General features: G+C 45.3%; 1 protein-coding gene and 2 long non-coding RNA genes across 7 annotated transcripts; 1 reads left to right on the forward strand and 2 right to left on the reverse strand.

Annotated features, from left to right (window-relative positions):
* The first annotated feature begins 714 nt into the window (after positions 1-714).
* On the forward strand, positions 715-11,437 carry LOC146407166 (uncharacterized). Of its 4 annotated transcripts, XR_014826012.1 has the most exons (5): positions 715-1,523; positions 2,199-2,308; positions 4,261-4,444; positions 6,247-6,628; positions 10,625-11,437. It is a non-coding gene; the product is annotated as an uncharacterized LOC146407166 (long non-coding RNA). The 4 variants fall into 4 exon arrangements; XR_014826024.1 differs by lacking the exon at positions 4,261-4,444 and having other exon boundaries at positions 6,335-6,628; XR_014826026.1 differs by lacking the exon at positions 4,261-4,444 and having other exon boundaries at positions 6,485-6,628.
* LOC146407167 (uncharacterized) lies at positions 2,552-6,747 on the reverse strand. The gene is made up of 3 exons (XR_014826029.1): positions 6,714-6,747; positions 4,654-6,596; positions 2,552-2,876 (listed from the first exon to the last, which is right to left on the reverse strand). It is a non-coding gene; the product is annotated as an uncharacterized LOC146407167 (long non-coding RNA).
* TEX48 (testis expressed 48) lies at positions 9,228-17,747 on the reverse strand. Of its 2 annotated transcripts, XM_021068051.2 has the most exons (5): positions 17,706-17,747; positions 13,674-13,781; positions 13,346-13,468; positions 10,859-10,987; positions 9,228-9,559 (listed from the first exon to the last, which is right to left on the reverse strand). In XM_021068051.2, the coding sequence occupies exons 2-5, from the start codon at positions 13,675-13,677 to the stop codon at positions 9,456-9,458; spliced, it is 360 nt and encodes a 119-aa protein (XP_020923710.1). In that variant the 5' UTR covers positions 13,678-13,781; positions 17,706-17,747; the 3' UTR covers positions 9,228-9,455. The 2 variants fall into 2 exon arrangements, with proteins under 2 accessions (XP_020923710.1, XP_084849981.1); XM_084993855.1 differs by lacking the exon at positions 13,346-13,468 and having other exon boundaries at positions 17,706-17,742.
* Positions 17,748-18,569: the final 822 nt, after the last annotated feature.

The raw sequence follows: 18,569 nt of genomic DNA on the forward strand, positions 1-18,569 counted from the left end.
CACTATATTGTGAAGTCAGCCATCAGTCCCATTGCTGTTTTTAAAATCTTCTCTTTGCTTTGGATTTTAGCAGCTGTATTTTGATGTGCCCAGATATAGCTTTTTTAAAAAATATTTATCCTGTTTGGGGTTCATAGCATATCCTGAATCTGTAACACAGTATTTTTCATTTTTTTACTTTTATTATTAAAAAATTTGTGACAGTATTTTTCATCATAGCTTCTACCCGCTTTTTTTCATGTCTCCTGGGACTCTAAGGATATGTGTGTTAAGGCCATGTCACTGTATCTCTAAGACTCTTTATGTTTTCTATTCTTTTGGTTCTTCATGATTTAGTCTGAATTTTTTTTTTAATCTTTTTTTTTTTTTTTTTTTTTTTTTTTTTTGTCTTTTTAGGGCCACACCCTCAGCATATGGCGGTTCCCAGCCTAGGGGTCTAATCAAATCTGTAGCCTTTGGCCTACTCCACAGCCACAGCAACGCCAGTCCCAAGCCACATCTTCGACCTACACCACAGCTCACAGCCACGCTAGATCCTTAACCCACTGAGTGAGGCCAGGAATCGAACCGAACCCAGGTTCTTAACCCTCTAAGCTACAATAGGAACTCCCCAAAACACTTTACTTTTTCTTTTCTTTTTTTTCTTTTTTTGGTCTTTTTAGGGCTGCACCTGTGGCATATGGAAGTTCCCAGGCTAGGGGTCGAATCAGAGCTGTAGACACAGCAACATGGGATCTGAACCTCAGCTTCAACCTACACTGCAGCTCACAGCAATGCTGGATCTTTACTCCACTAAATGAGGCCAGGTATCAAACCCATATCCTCATGGATCCTAGTCGAGTTCATTACTGGTGAGCCATGATGGGAACTCCTATTTTCTTCAATATTTTAAAAGACATGTTTGCCAACTCCAGTATCTGGTTCTTCTGTAAAAATATTCCTGTTGCTTTCTTATCAGCCTTATCTTCTAGTATTCCTGGTAATTTTTGATTGAATGCTAGACACTTTTAAAAAGTGAAACATTGAGGAAATATACAAGACTCTGGATATTCCTTTGGAAAGGATTTACTATTGCTTCTGAGAAAAGTCAAGTTGGAATAAACTGACTCTGGGTTTCAGTCCTAGTGAGACCTGGTTTATTTCTGGTTAGCCCTGACTTGCAAGTTCTAGCCCTTCAGGGGTTTTAACAGGAAACCTATTTAAAAGCTTTTAATAACCAGTCCTCTTCCTCCAGGGTGAGTCTTCAGCCTCTAAGCTATGAGTCTGCTGAAAGTTTTGCCTAGTTTTTCAGCCTTTTAGACTCTGCTTAGGAAGTGGCGAGTGCCTTGAGGAAGTCAGAGGACCGTGATGTCCATTTCATCTCTTTGCACTCCTTTCTCTCCAGGGTTGTGGTCCCTCAATTCCTCACTGCATTGGTAGCTCTCTGATGCATTTGGCAGATTTAAGGAAAAGAAACTACAGGCTTTTATTCTGCTCTCAGCAGGAAGTTTGGTCTGATCCCAGCTAATCTGCCATAGTCAGAGGTAAGGTCCAGCTGTGGCTTCCATTATTATTGTCATTGTTATGACTTGTAAATCGTCTAGAGGAAGATAGCACCCTGAAGCCAAGAGCCCTTTAACAAGTTCACAGGATGTGAACCTCCTCCCATCCTTCTGTGAAGTGGCTTCTAAATGATCAAAGCAGTTGACATTTGAGGGGTATCTTTTATGTGCAAAGCACCTGCCATATCTGTTGTAAGACATGGTTCCAAGACATAAGGAACATAGGCTTGAGAGGGGCCCTGGCATGGCGGGTGTTGAGGAACGCATAGGATAAGAAGACTCTGAGTCACCGGGAGGGTTCAGGGGATGCAGCAAGAGAAATGGCAGGAGAAGAGAACGTTTGACAACAAGGCCCCAAGAAAGTGAACTGTCTCTATATTCTATTGATGCTGTTGAGGATTCTTCTCCTGTGGGGAAGGGGTTATCCAGCCTAGTGGACTGATAATCCACATATAGTTAGCAAGTCCCCATGTTTCCTTCCTGCTAAGGAAACCTTCCCCAAACCCCCAAGTTGGTTGCAAAATTCCCCATTGTTATTGTTTCCAAATTGTTCTCTATTCTGTGAAGTGATAGGCTTCTGTGCCTGGCTCACTAGCTAAAGTTGAAGCCACTTGGGGTCTCCTGATGTCACTCACATTTGCATGCTCTGTGTTTTAGCACAAACAGCTCTCTATGTCTACCCCTGTCGGGCTGCTGGCTGCAGAGTTTTGTACTACTTGCCCCACTATTCACACTGGCCCTGAGCACCAAAAGGAATCACACAGTAGGTGAGCAGAATTGTGCCCTCAATTTCTAGACAATTATTACAGCATCTATTTATTGCTGCCCATTACGCTGACCAGCTAACTAAGCACTTGGTTGGGTTGGTGAGGAGTGACTGAAAGTTATTTTAGAATAAAACCTCATTTCTTTAAAGCGTCCGTAAGAGATACCAGGTTCTAATTGTTCCCTATTCAAGGGGATCTCAGAAGGAGGGTTGGGGTGGGGGAAAGAGGAGGGACACAGGCCTATGGTGCGACTAAGGACTTTAATTGGAGGCAGTTCTTCCGCAGTGGCTTTTCCGGGAGCTGAAGTGACTCTTGATGGTGGCACAGGGGTGGCTCAGACGTCTTCTCCTCTGGGGGAGTTTCCGAATCGGTCTTCATGGCCCCTGTTCACTGCCCTCTTCCTCCCGAAGATGCTCCAGCAGCCGTGTGGCTTCAAAGACCTGCGAGGGGGCTGCCACCTAGGATGCTCAGGGCCTCCCAAGATTATATACCTTCATCGCCAAAATGTTGGGGTGATGATGTGGGTGTCTCTTTTGTCTATTATCTTTATGAGGATCTGTGTTCAGATCTGGAAGAGAGAAGGATGATATTTATGCTGAGTAAAGGCTTTGAATTCCATGTGAATAAATGGTGTTGGTCATATTCCATTCGGGGCTGGCTCCTATTATTAAGGATTTAAAAAGGAAATTCTGCTTGTTTGAGCTACAAATAACCCCATACTGGGTTAAGGAATTGAGAACTTTGAGCTTACTTGTTACCTCGGCAGAGCCTAGCTGGTCCTGACTATGACACATTCCAGTTACCGTCTGTTATGTGCATTGGCGGGGGGGGGGGGGGTTGGGGGAGGGGAGGGCGTGCACAGTCTAGACCCTTATATCCGTTGCCTCATTTCATCCTCCCCAAACCTGCAGAGCAGGTAGTGTATTGTCATGATCCCCGTTTTGCAGAGATGCTGAAGCTCAGAGAGAGGTGCAGAGACAGGCACAGTAAGTGTATGAGGCTGAACTCAGACTGGTATGTGGAACTAAGCCAGTCATCTTTAATCTCTAATAACTAATACAGTTTTTAGGCTGTGCTGTTACAGGTTTGTGTAAAAACTCCCCTTCCACACCCCAAAAGGCATGAAAGAAACCTGAGGTGTCCCAGCAGAAGGTGGCTGGGGAGTCCAAGGTCCAGAGAAATAACTCAGGTGTTTTTGCCAAACCACCACACACCCACATCTGGAACCTACTTGAGGTCCGTGTATGATGCTGTTGGCAGGTTGTGTTATTGTGGGAACCAACAGTGGTAGAAGACCCCTCGCAGGGGTAGCAGCAGCAACAGAAGATCTTGGCTGCCATGTTTTGGTGGGCTGTGGTAAGAGGAAGGGGCACTGGGGCATCTGGCTCTGTAGCCCAATCCCAGAAACCCATTGTTATTTAAGCAGTGGGTCATACTGGGCCAGCCTCTCCCACAGTATCACACCCCTCCTCTCTCAGACCTCGTGTAGCGCCAGTAGGTCCAGGTCTTCTTTTGTCCAAAGTTCTCTTTTAACTGTGGAAAGGACTGGAACCTCTGCTCTGCCAGTCTTTACCACAGGACCACCTCCTTGGATTGGCAGATCTTGGGGTCTGGCACAGTTCTCTGGATGGAGCTATTTCCTAAATTATACTACTCTGGCCAAAAAAGGCCAGTCCCCTCTCTGCCAGGCCTTGGGGCAGCCCAGCACATGCAGCAGCACCCACAGACAAGCCCGTGCTTGGGAGTCTGTCCTCTGCTTTCTAGGTGTGTACTCTTGGGCTGATTCTGTCATCTCTTTGAGCCTCACTTTCCCGCTGAAAAATGGGAACAGTTGTGCCCACCTTAGCGGAGTAAATGCTTAACTATGCACCGTGACCCCTGGGAGGACAGGCACATAGAAGTGCTGGCTCAGTGCTCATTCTTTCCATTCATTCTTTTTATGTGCCTCACAGGCTCTATTCCCACTGGGCTCTGGTCCCATGGCAGCCTGGTAATGCCGCTCAGCCTTGCCAGCTCAGCTCCTGCTTCTGCCACTAACCTGCCTTGTCGCCCTGGGCCTGGGCTCCCATCTGTAACAGGAGGTGCTGGGGCTGCACCAGCTCTTTAAGGATCCTTCTGGCTCTGATGACACAGCTTGTAAGTCCTTGTCTTAGGCCCAGTCTCCTTTCCTCTTCCAGACCCTGGCCATCTCCTTCTTTTATCCCCCTTTCCCTGTGGCCAAAGCCCCCACCCGAGGCATTTCCATCACGGTGGCTGGATTCACCAACATCACACTGGGTTCCTTTCACGGCCTCACCCTTGTGCACCCGCTTTGCACCCCTTCCAGCCACACCACCATCTCTCACCTGGAGTATTGTTTTGGCCTCTCTTCTTTTTCCACCCTGGTCTTTGTTAGTGTCAGCACGGCAGAATCCTCTCACAGCATAAGCTGGATCATGTCACACCTCTGCTGCGAGTCTCCCAGAGCCTTCCCATATCACGCAGGGTGAAAGCCGAAGTCCTTCTCTGGGCTTTCCCTGAAAGATGTGCCGTTCTAGCTGCTACCTTTGTCTACTCCTCCTTGCTGTCTCCCCCATCCTCTCTTCATTCCGTTCTGGCCTCACCTAACAGAACTGCCTTTGCTTGTGCTCTGTCCTTGGCCTGGAATGCTCTTCCCTGGAGATCCATAGACCCATTCCCTACCTCCTCCAAGCCTTTGCTTAATGGTTGGTTGCCTTTCTAGCAAGGTCCTCTGGTCTGTTCACCCTGATTATCCACCATCTTTAAATGCCCTTCCCCTCCCCCGCTTCACACGTCTCCGTAGCCCCCGGAAGGTGCTAGCACTAGCACATCCTAGAATTTATTTATCTGTCTAGGCTCTGTCTTCCCAGGAGTCAACCACATGAAGACAAGCAAGCAGTCTCCTTTGATTAGTGCTGGATCCCCAGTATGGGGCATAGAGCAGGCAGCTAGGACATGTTGGTGGAATGGTTAAATTTTTGGTTGAACTCTAGTCCTGGGTGCAAGCAGGTGCTGTCACCAGGGAACCACAGGGGGTGAGGTGAATCATTTATGTTCCAAGAATGTCACAACCGGTAGAACACTTCTTGCCTCATCCACATGCCAAGCTGACTGATGGCTTTAAGGACTTTTAATATGTTTGTTTCTGGCTGCTTGCTGGTGGGGCCGCTGCCCATCTTGCCCTCCTCAATGCAGACTGGTTTTTTTCTCTCTTCCCATGTTTCCTGTTTGGGGGTCAGTTCCCACTATTCACTTTGTGTCTGGATTCAGAAATGGGGACCCCTTCTTCACCTCCTGCCACCCCACTTCCCTTCCTTCCCTGTTCAGCTATTCATCAACCATTTTTGATTCTTGAATCAAATCTCTCCTTGAGTCTTAATTCACATATCTTGAATCAAATATTATCACTACTACTCCTCCATCACTTGCCCCTTGTACCCCGCCACTGCCCTCACACACTCCTCTCACCTGGGCTACAGTAACCAGAGCTTCCCCACTGGATCTCCTGGTTCACCTGCAACCAGAAGATCTGCTTCTAGTGCAGATCCCATCAAGTCACTCCTCTGCCTCAAACCATCAGTGGCTCCACATCCTGCTGCTCAAACTTGCTTTGTGATCTGGCTCCACCAGGTTTGCCAGCTTCATTTGCTCCCAGCCTCACTTACTACCCTCTGGCTGTAGAAATACGAAGACTTGCTCTCATTATTCTACCACAGTGCCTTTGCACAAGCCAGTCCTTCCAGCTCCCTGTTCTCTCCTCACTCCTTCACCCATCATCCTTGAAGACTTACCTCAGGTGTCACTCCCTCCACAGAGCCATCTCTTATACCTTATACATTTTTTGCTTAGGTGGACCTGGGGTTTCATTTTTGCACCTTGCTGCATAGTTTAGAGCAATTTAACCTCCTCAAACCTCACTTTTCATATTTGTAAAATAGGGATGGTAAAATCTACCCCAGGATGTTATTGTGAGGATTGGGTGACAAATAAGTGAAATGCTTAGCACAGCTATCTGGCACACAGTAGACGCTTAACCTGAGCACTGCTGATGGCAAGAGAAATGCTGGCCCCGGTGGAGTAGGTGTGGTGTTCCTTGCACTACCAGCACCCCCTCTAGATGGAAGCAGAAGCCACTGTTGGGTTACCCCACCCACAACAGTGGGCTGTGAACTTCAGGTCTCCAGTCGCCACAGCACTTCCACCAGAACAAGACAAATCAAAGAGATCACGCAAGAAGACTTCTGGAGCTGGAGGAGCACTTAGCGGTCATTCGGCACACATGAGGAGACTGGGATTCAGAGAGAGAAAATTGGGGTTATGGTAAGCACGATGGAAACGTGGTCCCTTTAAGTACAGAAAAAAATACTCTTTCTGCTCTCAGGTCTAACCTTTGAGCCTCACTCACCTGCAGCTGGCAGAGCAGAGATGGGGCTGTCTGTGATGTCACAGAACCTAGGAACCAGGGAATGTTGGGGACAGAGGGGTTTGACTGGACCACAAAGGTAGGGAGGAGGCAGCAGGTCTACTGACCCTTCATCCTGTGGTCCTTCCTTCTTTCTTTTTTTTTTTTTTTTGTCTTTTTGCTTTTCTAGGGCTGCTCCCATGGCATATGAAGGTTCCTAGCCTAGGGGTCTAATCAGAGCTGTAGCCACCGGCCTACACCACAGCCACAGCAACACCAGATCCGAGCCTCGTCTGTGACCTACACCACAGCTCACGGCAGTGCCAGATCCTTAACCCACTGAGCGAGGCCAGGGATTGAACCCCCTACCTCATGGTTACTAGTCAGATTCGTTAACCGACGGGAATGCCCATGGTCCTTCCTTCTGTCCATGGTACCATGCTACGCATCATGCTCATCAAGCTGGCGGTGGTGGTTCTGCCTCATGTAACTTCTATCCTGCGAATAGTAGGCTATTGAGGCATGTTCTTCTCATGAGGGTTCTAGAGGCATGTAATAGCAAGCCCCACTGTGAAAACACATTTCTAAGTCTCTACTGGTTCTTATCACAGGATATTGAATATACTTCCCTGTGCTATATACAGTACCCTATGTTTATAATTTTTCCTAAGTTAATTTTTAAATTTAGCACAGTCACAATGAAAATATCAATATTTTAATGGAGCTAGACAAACTGATACTAATATTTATATGTAAAGAAACATGCAAGTATAAGACCACCTGGTACCAGAAGATGAACAGACTTACCAGTAAAATAAAAAGCTCAGAAAGAGACCAAATACATATGACATTTTCCATACATGATGTAAAGGAGTAAGCTCAAATGACTGGGCCAAAGATGGTTTGTTTGGTTGGTTTTTTTTTGTCTTTTTGCCTTTTCTAGGGCCGCCTCCGCGGCATATGGAGGTTCCCAGGCTAGGGGTCCTGTCGGAGCTGTAGCCACCGGCCTACACCAGAGCCACAGCAATGCGGGATCCGAGCCGTGTCTGCAACCGTCACCACAGCTCACGGCAACGCCGGACCCTTAACCCACTGAGCAAGGGCAGGGACCGAACCCGCAACCTCATGGTTTCTAGTCGGATTCGTTAACCACTGCACCACAACGGGAACTCCCAAAGATGGTTTTTTAAGTAAATGTGCTGGAATGACTAGTCATTTGGAAAGAAGATACAGATCCACTTGGAAAAAAAGAATATATATATATATATGTAAATTATATATTATATATATAAAATGCCAAATGGAACAGGGATCTAGATGTTACAAAATAAAAGTATACGTGCATGTTAGAAAACATGATAGAATTCTTCTATAAACTGAATTTCCTGAAAGACTTTCTAACCATGACCCAAAATCTGGATGCAATAAAATAATAAATTTGACTTCAAGATCAAGATCATCACAAGCAAAATCAAAAGACAAATGGAAAACTGCAGAAACTTTCAAAATGTCTATTTTGTATAAAAAACTAATATCCCTAGTAAATAAAAAATACCTAAGAATTAAGAAGATGATAGTTTTTTAAAAAGGACAGATGAAATGAACAAGAAATGTCACAAGAATACATAATAATGGACCTAAAACATCCTTTTTTTTAATAGTAGGAGATTAACTAATGAATGTAGAAGGAATAAGGGAGTTAGCGAAACCATTATTTGGCAAATATCATAGTAACAATTGATTCCAACCAGAATTATTTTGAGTTGTTTAAACTAGTGAGTGAAAGTTTGATGGGGAACCAGATATTCACAGAGTCTCACGGTATCCCCCTCCTTCAATGTACCCATTCCTTTCAAAGAGAAAAGTAGTCATTTTCAGTAGAGAAACATGGCAGCAAACACCACCTTAATCATATCAAGATAACATTGCGAAGAGGACCCAGCTACAACATGTGCCTCCTGATATGATGCACTGAGGACCCCATATTGCTGTTGTGGTATTCCTGCAAAAATATGCAAAACTGGAATCTAATCACAGGGATATAGCAGATAAACCCAAATTGAGGGACATTCCATGAGACAGTCATGCCTGTATTCCAGAAAGGTGAAGTTCATGAAGATAAAAGATACCATGGTTCCGGATTAAAGGAAACTAGAGGAGTTCGCATCGTGGCACAGTGGTTAATGAATCTGACTAGGAACCATGAGGTTTTGGGTTCGATCCCTGGCCTTGCTCAGTGGGTTAAAGGTCCGGCGTTGCCATGAGCTGTGGTGTAGGTTGCAGACGCGGCTTGGATCCAGTGTTGCTGTGGCTCTGGCGTAGGCCGGTGGCTACAGCTCTGATTGGACCCCTAGCCTGGGAACCTCCATATGCTGCGGGAGCGGCCCAAGAAATAGCAAAAAGACAAAATAAATAAATAAATAAATAAATAATAAAAAAATAATAAAAATGATAAGATGCAATTTGGAAGTGATACTCCCTGCTAAGGGGGAGGGGAAAAGAAGAAGGACACAGGCCTTTGATGTCACCAGACTTTAATTGGAGGCAGCTCCTCCGCAGTGGCTTTTCTGGGAGCTGAAGTGATTCTCGCTGGTGGCCCAGGGGGTGGTTCAGACATCTTCTCCTCCTCTGGGGGAGTTTCCGAATCGGTCTTCATGGCCCCTGTTCACCGCTCTCTTCCTCCTGGAGGCACTCCAGCAGCCATGCAGCTTCAAAGACCTGCGAGGGGGCAGCCGTCTAGAATGTTCAGGGTCTCCCAATGCGGCACGGCGGGTATGGCCAGTGATCCTGGGAATAGCGGTTTAGGTTTCTCTTGTGAAAACCTCTTTTGGAAACATGTGAATTCACATCTGAAAGAAGAAAGGAAACAAATTACACCGAGTGAAGCCTTGGCTTTTGGCCTGGCTGGACTGCTCCATCACCTCCATCCCTGATCCCTGTCCGATGGAGAACACTGTGTAAGCCACGGGGACTGTGGCCTGGGGCACTCTGGTACCCCGTCGGAGCATCCAGTGACAGCAGGGTGTCTTGCAAAGTGCACTGGCCTGGAAAATAGAAGAATTGGGTCCATCCTGGTTCTGACACTAACAATCACCCTGCTGGGCTTTTGCAAAGTCCCTTCCTGCTGCGGCTCTCAGGCTTCTCTATACAACCAGAGGTGTTTTGTTTTTGTTTTTGCTTTGTTTTGTTTGGGGCCACATCTGCAGCATATGGAAGTTCCCAGACTAGGGATCGAATCAGAGCTGCAGCTGCCAGCCTACGCCACAGCCACAGCAATACCAGATCCTTAACCCACTGAGCGAGGCCAGGGATCAAACTTGCATCCTCATGGTTACTGCTGGTTTGTTACTGCTGAGCCGCAACGGGAACTCCTAGAGGTATGTTTTTCATTCTGTTCCATGGAGCCCTGTGGTGGGAGGGGAAGGGATATGGAGGGGGTAGGTGAGCTAGTGGGGCTCCCAGACCCCCATCCTGAATTCAAGGAAAACAGGATGCTTTTTATAGAAATTTGACTCAAATTTTGTTTGCCAGGAGCATTTAGAGAATTTTGAGGTGGGCTGGCTAATCCTTACCTCCCAACAGCCAGCATCATGGGGTGGTTGTGACCTATGCCAGGTCACCTGGGCACAGCATTGGTACCTTATCAGTGGGGCTGCATTTCTTCTTCCTGGCTATGGCTACTGCCCAAGATCCAGAGGCATTTCTCCCCCAAACGGACTGTGCTCAGTCCACAAGCATTTTCTGGCACTTCACCTGCCATGAACCTGGCTGAGTTTGGGGGAACAAACCCAACCAGGAATTTACTGTCTGCTGATTGAATCTGACATTGAGCAAACAATCATACACAATGCCCATATGAGACGATGCCACCAGGGATTACGAGTAATGTATGGACCTGTCTTCTTTCCTCCCAGGCCCTCTGCTCCTTGTGTAATTCGCAGCTCAGAGGATCATGCACGCAAGTCTTAGACCCCTGGACTCTGTTCAGTGTGTTCTCGATGTGACTGCAGCTGCCTCAGGGAGTGATTCTGCTTCTCCTGTCACCCCACTTAGCTTAGCTCAATATCAAATTGAGGTTTGGTCATTGGGACCAGGCCCCCTCCCCCAGAGGTTCCTGGTCAGCATTAGGACCCCAGTGTGAAACTCACCCTCAAACTCACTGCTGCTGAAACAGGAGGCTGTCTTCCCTGGACGGATCAGGCATTGTCCTGGGACAATGCAGGGCGTTGCGCTTTTGTGCTTGGGATTTTGTCCATCAAGTTCATCCTTCCGCAAACCTGGCAATGGTAATGCCATGTGGTCATGAGGGAAGACTCAGGGAAGATGGTGGAAGTGAGGGTGTTTTGCTAAATCTGGAGCAGTGCATGTGAACCAGCGGTGGCTATTATGGTATGGGGAGTAACTGCACCTGTATTATCTAGTTTTTTGAGTCTTCCCCTCATAGGCAGAAACTGGATTCAAAATATGTATTCTTTTTAAAATATGAAATATGCTTTTTTCCTGTTTATAAAGATAATGAATATCCATTACAGAACAGCTAGGAAATATCAAAGAATATGAAATAGGAAAAGAATGTTTTAAAAACCCCTTCCCTTAGCAATTATCACAGTCCCAGTGTTTGCCTATGCATATTTTTAGAGATATATATATTATGCGTGCATTTTACTTTGTACATATCAACGTTTTTCTCATGCCATTAAACTTTAAGAAATAATGGTTGGAGTTCCCATCGTGGCTCAGTGGTTAATGAATCTGACTAGGAACCATGAGGTTGCGGGTTCGATCCCTGGCCTTGCTTAGTGGGTTGAGGGTCTGGCGTTGCCATGAGCTGTGGTGTAGGTTGCAGACATGGCTCGGATCTGGCATTGCTCTGGCTGTGGTGTAGGCCAGTGGCTACAGCTCCAACTGGACCCCTAGCCTGGGAATCTCCATTTGCCATGAGAGCAGCCCTAGAAAAGGCAAAAAGACAAAAAAAAAAAAAAGAATAAAAAGAAATAATGGTTGCATGTTATTCTATTTTATGGATAATTCAGGATTTATTTAACCAATGTTCTATTGTTGGGCGTTTAGACTGTTTTCAAGTTTTGCTATCATAAATACCATTGTGATGAACATTGTTGTCTCTAAGGCTTTGTTTCAATATATACTCCTAGAGCCTTATGCGTATAACGTACACTCTTGTCAACAGGCTAAGCTGTGTTCTATAATAAACAACCCTGAGCCTTCTTAGCTGTATACCTTGAACGAATGGCTTCACCTCTCTCTATCCCTCTTTTTTCAGATCTGCAAAATGACACATCATTTCTGGATAATCTGGACCACTTCTTAGAGTCATTATAGGGATTAAATAAGATCACTTTTCTAGTATGTAAGCTCTGCAACAGTAGGGAATTTATCAGATCACAGCTGGGTCCCTTATGCCTAGACAGTGCCTTGCATATGATCAAGGCTCAGTAATTATCATTATTATCTTGGGAAAAGGGACTGATGTTTTTAAGGTTCTTGGTTTTTATCATGAAATTATTTCCAGGGGAAGTATTGTAAAGTCTTCCCTGTGGATTTCTGGCAAAATATGTCATGAGAATTTTCTTCCTTGCCATTGAACTGTCCCATCTCTTTGTGGGACCATTCTAGCTGCCCGACTAGCCTCCTTGACCCCACTACTTGCTGCCCCACTATGTGTTGGTCAGTCCTAGCTTTGCCTGATCTTGACAATAATGCTGTTTTGTTTTGTTTTTTTCTATCTGAAACTGCTGATTTTGATCCCTGGTCTTCTCCACTATGACCTTTTGTCCTAGATCATCAAGAAGGGTGTCATTAAAAACTGAAGGCCTTCTCTCTCTCTCTCTCCCCTGCTACATAGTAGCCTTGGAAGCCATGTGTTCCAAATGCACTGGCTAAAGATGAAAAGGGGATGGTTGATGTGTAACAGACTTTGCATGAGCAAGAGATACACTTTCCTTGTTATAAACCATTGAGACTTAAAGGCCTATTTGTTTTAACAGCAGAGCCTATCCTACCCTGGCCACTACCCCTATACAACAGTTTCCATTTGTTGGTTTTTGTTGAATGCCTGCTTTGCACAGGCCCCAGGCTCAGTGCTTCTATACATTCTCTCATGCAGTACTCCCAATGATCCTGAAAAGTAATAGTACAGTATGGGTATCCCCATTTTACAGGTTAGGACACTGAAGCTCAGAGTGAGAGGGTAACTGACTTGCTCAATTCTGTGAGCAGAGCTGATTGGAGCTAGCCCCAGTCCCAAAGGCAGGGATCTTAACCATTATCTTTATAGTCTATAGACAAATGCTGCTCAAACTGTAATGTACATTCAGGTTTCCCCACAGGTCATGTTAAAATGCAGGTTCTAATTCAGTAGTTCTGAGTAGGGTCTGAAAGTGAAGTTCTAACAAGCTCCCAGGTGATGGTAATGTTACTGGTCCATGAATCACACTTTAAGGATCAAGATTTTAAACTCTATTGTTTATCAATTTGGGTACTTAACCACCCCATCTTCTCCTCATTTTATGTTGGAATTTTTCACTCAAAGGCTGAAGGAATTCTGAGGGTATCTCAGCAGGAGGGGGATAAGCAAAATGAGTTCTCCAGAGGCCGGGCAGGTGCCTGTTACCTACCATGCTTGGGCGGCTGAAGCTCTTGGGTTTGACTGGGGGTCTTGCCGTCATCTATGGTACTGGGCTCCTCACAGTATTTGCAGCATAAACAGAAGATCTTCAAGGCCAGGTTTTGGTGGGCTGCTGTATGAAGTGAAGGAATGGGGGCCTTGGGTTCTGGGCCCTGAATTCCATATGCCCTACTGGAAATTCACTGTGATGGAGGTCATACAGGTTCAGACTCTCCCAAGGTATAGCTCTCCCCCACAGCCAGCAGGTCCAGACCCTTCACCCTAGGTTGCTCTCTCTCTTAAGGCCACTTTCTCTATTTCATACAAAATTTTCTTACCCATGGAAAAGAGTCGACACCTCTATCCTTCCAGCTTTGCTTGCAGGGGGACCTTACTGAATCAGCTGATCTTGAATTTGAGCCCCGTTCCTTGGGCAGGGTTGTTTCCTAAATAAACAGAAGACCAAGGGTGAAAAATGCCAGTCCTTTACCTGTGCTTACATTCCAGGTAGGACCTCATTATGGCAAAACCCCAGCCCACGTAGAAATACACATGATCGTGCTTGGCTTTTAGAGAGATCTGTATTCCACCCCATTTCTAGGGATATATTCTTGGGGGGGATTCCCTAACCTTCTTAAGCCTCACTTTTATCACCTGGAAAATGGGAATAACAGTGCCTCCTTTGCTGAAGTAAGGGTTTGAACAATCAAAAGTGATCCCTGTGGTTCTAGGTACACAATGCGCCCAGTCAGTGGTCATTCCATTTCCTTTCCCTTCCCTTCATGATGCTCATTGGCTCCAAACTATTCTGGCTGGTCCAGGTCCCACAAGGACATGGTAATGAGGCACAGTCTTGTACATGTAGTTCCTGGTTCTGCTGCCCACCTGCTATATGGCTTTGAGTAAGTCCAAGCTTGTCTCTGGGTCTCAAGTGCCTCATCAGTGATAAGAGGAAGTTAGGTTAGATGAGCTCTTCAAGGCTCTTCCTAGTTCTGATGGTCTAGAAGTATAAGGCCTGGTTTTCATCCCAAACTCCTCTCATTGTGTATCAAATTTTCCAGGTCTCCGAATACTTCCTGTTCTCCCCTCCCTTTCTGTGGCAAACCCCCTCCCCCGATTGTAGGAAATCCTCATCATACCCAGCTCTCACTGTGTGAGTTGTCTCATTCATAGGCATTTGCTTTTCACTCTGTTGCTATACTGTCCAAGCCACCATCATCTCTTGCCTGAATTATAGCAATCTTACCCTTGACTTCTTTTACCCTTGACTGCTTAATAATACAAAATCTCTAATTTTCTGCACATAAGTTATTCAAGATAGCACAGTGTGTATACTGTGCCTAGATATACCCAGCAGACTAGTTACATCCCACTGACTAAACACATACAGATGTCTCCACTGCATGGGGTCCTTGGACCAAGAGGAATGACTTTATTTTATGACTTTATTTTCTTTAGTGACTTTATTTTCTTAGGATTTATAAACAAATAGAAATTTATGGAGTTACCACTGCGGCTCAGTGGAAAGGAACCCAACTAGTACCCATGAGGACACAGGTTTGATCTCTGGTTGCTCAGTGGGTTAAGGATCCAGCGCTGCCGTGAGCTGCAGTGTAGGTCACAGATGTGGCTCAGATCCCTCGTTGCTGTGGTTGTGTAGGCTGGCAGCTGCAGCTCTGATTGGACCCCTAGCCTGGGAATTTCCATATGCCACAGGTGTGGCCTTAAAAAGATTTTTTAAAAAAGAGAGAGAGAGAGAGAAAGGTTGAATAGATTCCTGGACCCTTTCAAAGAACATTCTGGGGTAGATCAATAGCTTAAGTAGAAGGAGCCTTTTCTTCTTGCAAAGGACTCAGACCTGAAGTAGGGGACTTTAGTATGATAAATTTGAATGTTGAAATCTCAACTTTGATCTCCTTATTATTTTCAAATAGTCCTAAAAATTACCTAGAAATTAAATAATCTTATGGCCCCTTGGATAAAACAAGTCGCTCCTGAAATGAAAACAGGGCCAAAAGTTTCTCTGTTCTCAGAGAATATGGAGCCTGTGGATGAAGATAGTTGTATATTCTTTGAGCAGAAAGACCGTTGGAAGAACTTATGCTTCTTAATGGCCAAAGGACAGCTGTCTAAATCTGTCCAAGGATGCCACTCTAAGAACTTAGCACTCAACATTCTCCTGTCCTTCCCCTAAACTTCTAAGGAAAATTGTTGATACATAAATGTTAGCAATAAAACTGCTTGATTGTTGACATGGTTTATTTCTTACGGGGACATCAGACTCTTCAGTGCCAACAAGGATTAAGGCTGACTGTTCTTTGTGATGAATACATGGACCAAGTGCGTACCTCCTCAGCAAGGGGGAAAAAAAAACCTTCATGGGGTCACCAACACCCCAGACTTCTGAAGTCAGCGACCCTGCCAATAGAGGTGGACAACACAGATGCTCATTTTCCTTCACCTTGGCTAACATAATACATAATACAGCTCACACCCCAGGGCACCACTGACCAATCGAAAATCCTTAGCTCAAGTAACTATGGATAATAGAATACCTTTGGATTTTATTGTGGCTAATCAGGGGGAGTATGCACTGTTACCATCACTTCATGTTGCTCCTTGATTAATACAAGTAAAGTTAATCTATATCTAAGCCCAAAGAAAAAGCAACCTAATTATTTCAGGTAGACCTAGGGTATCATTTTGAGATTTATCTTCTTGATCATGCCTGGGAAATCATGGGCTATAATTCTAAAGCGCTTTCCAGAACTCTTTTTAAAAGTACTTTTAATTATTATTGTTTGCCTCACAGTCATTCATTGGCTGTTGTCCAGAGAGTTGAATACTTTTATGTAGCAACTGGCCCAGCATCTAGTTCTGCAGATGATTTAGAGACAAAAACAACGGGCTGGCTGATGCTCAAACTGAATATCAGATTTCTGTAAGTGGAAAAATGGAACTGTGTCTTCAAGGAATGTCAACAACAGTGGTCAAGATCCAGATAATCCCCGAGGGGTTCTCCTGCAGCTTTGGTTGAGGGAGAGCGGAGCTAGGGAGATTGAGAATAAAAAAGGAGTTCCCATGCTCCTCAGTGAAGACCGATTGCCCTGGAACCATGGTAATCATCATCAGAACCTCTTTAAACCCATTTAATCTATTAATAAGCTTTTACCCTGATGACCATTCTCCTGAAAGCAATAGACAGACAGGAGTTATATTGTCACGGGCGATGGTCTGCCATTCCTAAGCACTCTGCCTCTGAAATCCCACCCGTCCACGAATTTAATACCTCCCCAAATGCCTTAAATATTAGCCATTAGCTTTGTTCATGGACTTTGTCATTGGTGTATGATTCTCCCTTGCGTTATGAGAAATAAGTTCAGTTTTTGTTTGTTCCACATGTTGAATGGAGGTCTCTTCTGCTAAAGTAGCTTATGTATTACACAGTATCTTGGAGATCATTTTGTAGCATCAGCTCAGCAGAGCTTTTAAATTTAAGTTTAATTATATTTGGTCTGAATTTAGCACCAATGGTGTTCATAGCTTTCCTCCGTAGCAATTTCCTGAGAAAAAGAAGGGCGTAGAACCACTTTCTCCTCTAAGGGTTGGTAGCCAAGTGTTTTGAACCTTTGAACCCTCTTCGGAAATGGGAAGGCTCGTAGGGAGAGCAGTGTCACAATTACAAGCACATTCTTTGGGGTGTAATTCCTAAGGGCTTACTACCCAGGGCTTACTACCCGTTAGCTATGAACGTTAAAAGAAATTAACTTTCTTGAACCTCTGTTTCCTTATCTGTAAAATGGGAATGATAATAGAACTATCTACACTAGAATGTGGTTGGAGAATTACATCATGATGGAAAGTGCTTAGCACAGCTGTCTGGCACCTTGTGAAGGCTCAATAAATGTAAATACAGATGCTGATGAAAATGTGGAGTTGATTTTGGCTGGGGCGGAGGGGTGTGATGTTCCTTGCACTACCAGCACCCCCCTCTAGATGGAAGCAGGAGCCAAAGAAAGGGGCCCTTGGGTTACCTCCCCACCCCCCCACCCCGGCCCCCCGCCGCCGCCGCCCCCACCACAAAAGTGGACTGTGAGCTACAGGTCTCCAGTGACCCCACAGCACTTCCACCAGAAGACAGATCAGTCACTCAAGAAGACTTCTGGAGCTAGAGGAGCACTTAGGGTCATTCAGCACACACGGGGAGACTGGGATCCAGAGAGAGAAAATTGGGGTTATGGTAAGCACGATGGCATCTGCTTCCTGGAGCAAAGTGAAACGGTGCCCTGGAGTGATGGAAACGTGGTCCCTTTAAGTACAGAAAAAAATACCCTTTCTGCTCTCAGGTCTAACCTTTGAGCCTCACTCACCTGCAGCTGGCAGAGCAGAGATGGGGCTGTCTGTGATGTCACAGAGCCTGGGAACCAGGGAATGTTAGGGACAGGGGTTTGGACTGACTGTGAAGGGAGGAGGGAGAAAGCAAATGCTGGCTGTTTCTCCAGTGGTCTTTCCCGCTGTTCCCAATGCCATGCAGTCCTTTGGGCGCACTGAAACGAAGTCCTGGTGCCTCTTGTGAATGCATCCTCTGGTGAGGATGGCTGAGCCATAAGGGGGCAGTATAGTACCGGAAGCCAAAGACCTGGGTCCTCATTCTGTCTCCCTGCCCAGCTAGGTGGTAATCTTAGGCCAATAGACTTTACTCCTCGGTTTCTTCCTCTTTAAAATGGGAACAATAATAATAATTATTCATTTATCTAATTAAGCAATTGAATCAGTTATACTTTCGGGATTAAGTGCGAGCAGGAAAACACTTAACATGGTGTCTAGGTGTAGTAAACACTCAAGAAATTGTTACTAATGTTATGTGCAAAAATAAAGGCACATTCTCTGCTCTTTCAGGAAAAGGAGAATCATTTTATATTGGAATCCTGGCAAAATCTCTCACCTTTAGGGCACTCTCTATTCCTTTATTTAGGACAGCCGAGTACTATTTTGGGAAGCCAAATTAGGTTGAAATGTTCTCAATCAGTGCTATTTTTGGAGGCTTATAGAAGGTCACCTGATACAAGAGGAACAGAAGAAAGCAAAAATTCAGCACAGTTTTGGTGTCCTGGTGGAAAGGTGGGTGGGGGTTGAGGTGTGAGGGAGGTGTGACCTAACCATTGCAAATACTTGATGGTGGGTTAAATAGTCTTTTAAACCTCACTTCTAAAGAAATACTCCCGAATGGTAAC

Source organism: Sus scrofa, chromosome 1, assembly GCF_054392235.1.
Source record: "Sus scrofa isolate SSC_HxYL_T2T_F1_AM1 chromosome 1, Sscrofa_HxYL_maternal_Yorkshire_Landrace_v2.0, whole genome shotgun sequence".
Lineage (NCBI taxonomy): Eukaryota > Metazoa > Chordata > Mammalia > Artiodactyla > Suidae > Sus > Sus scrofa.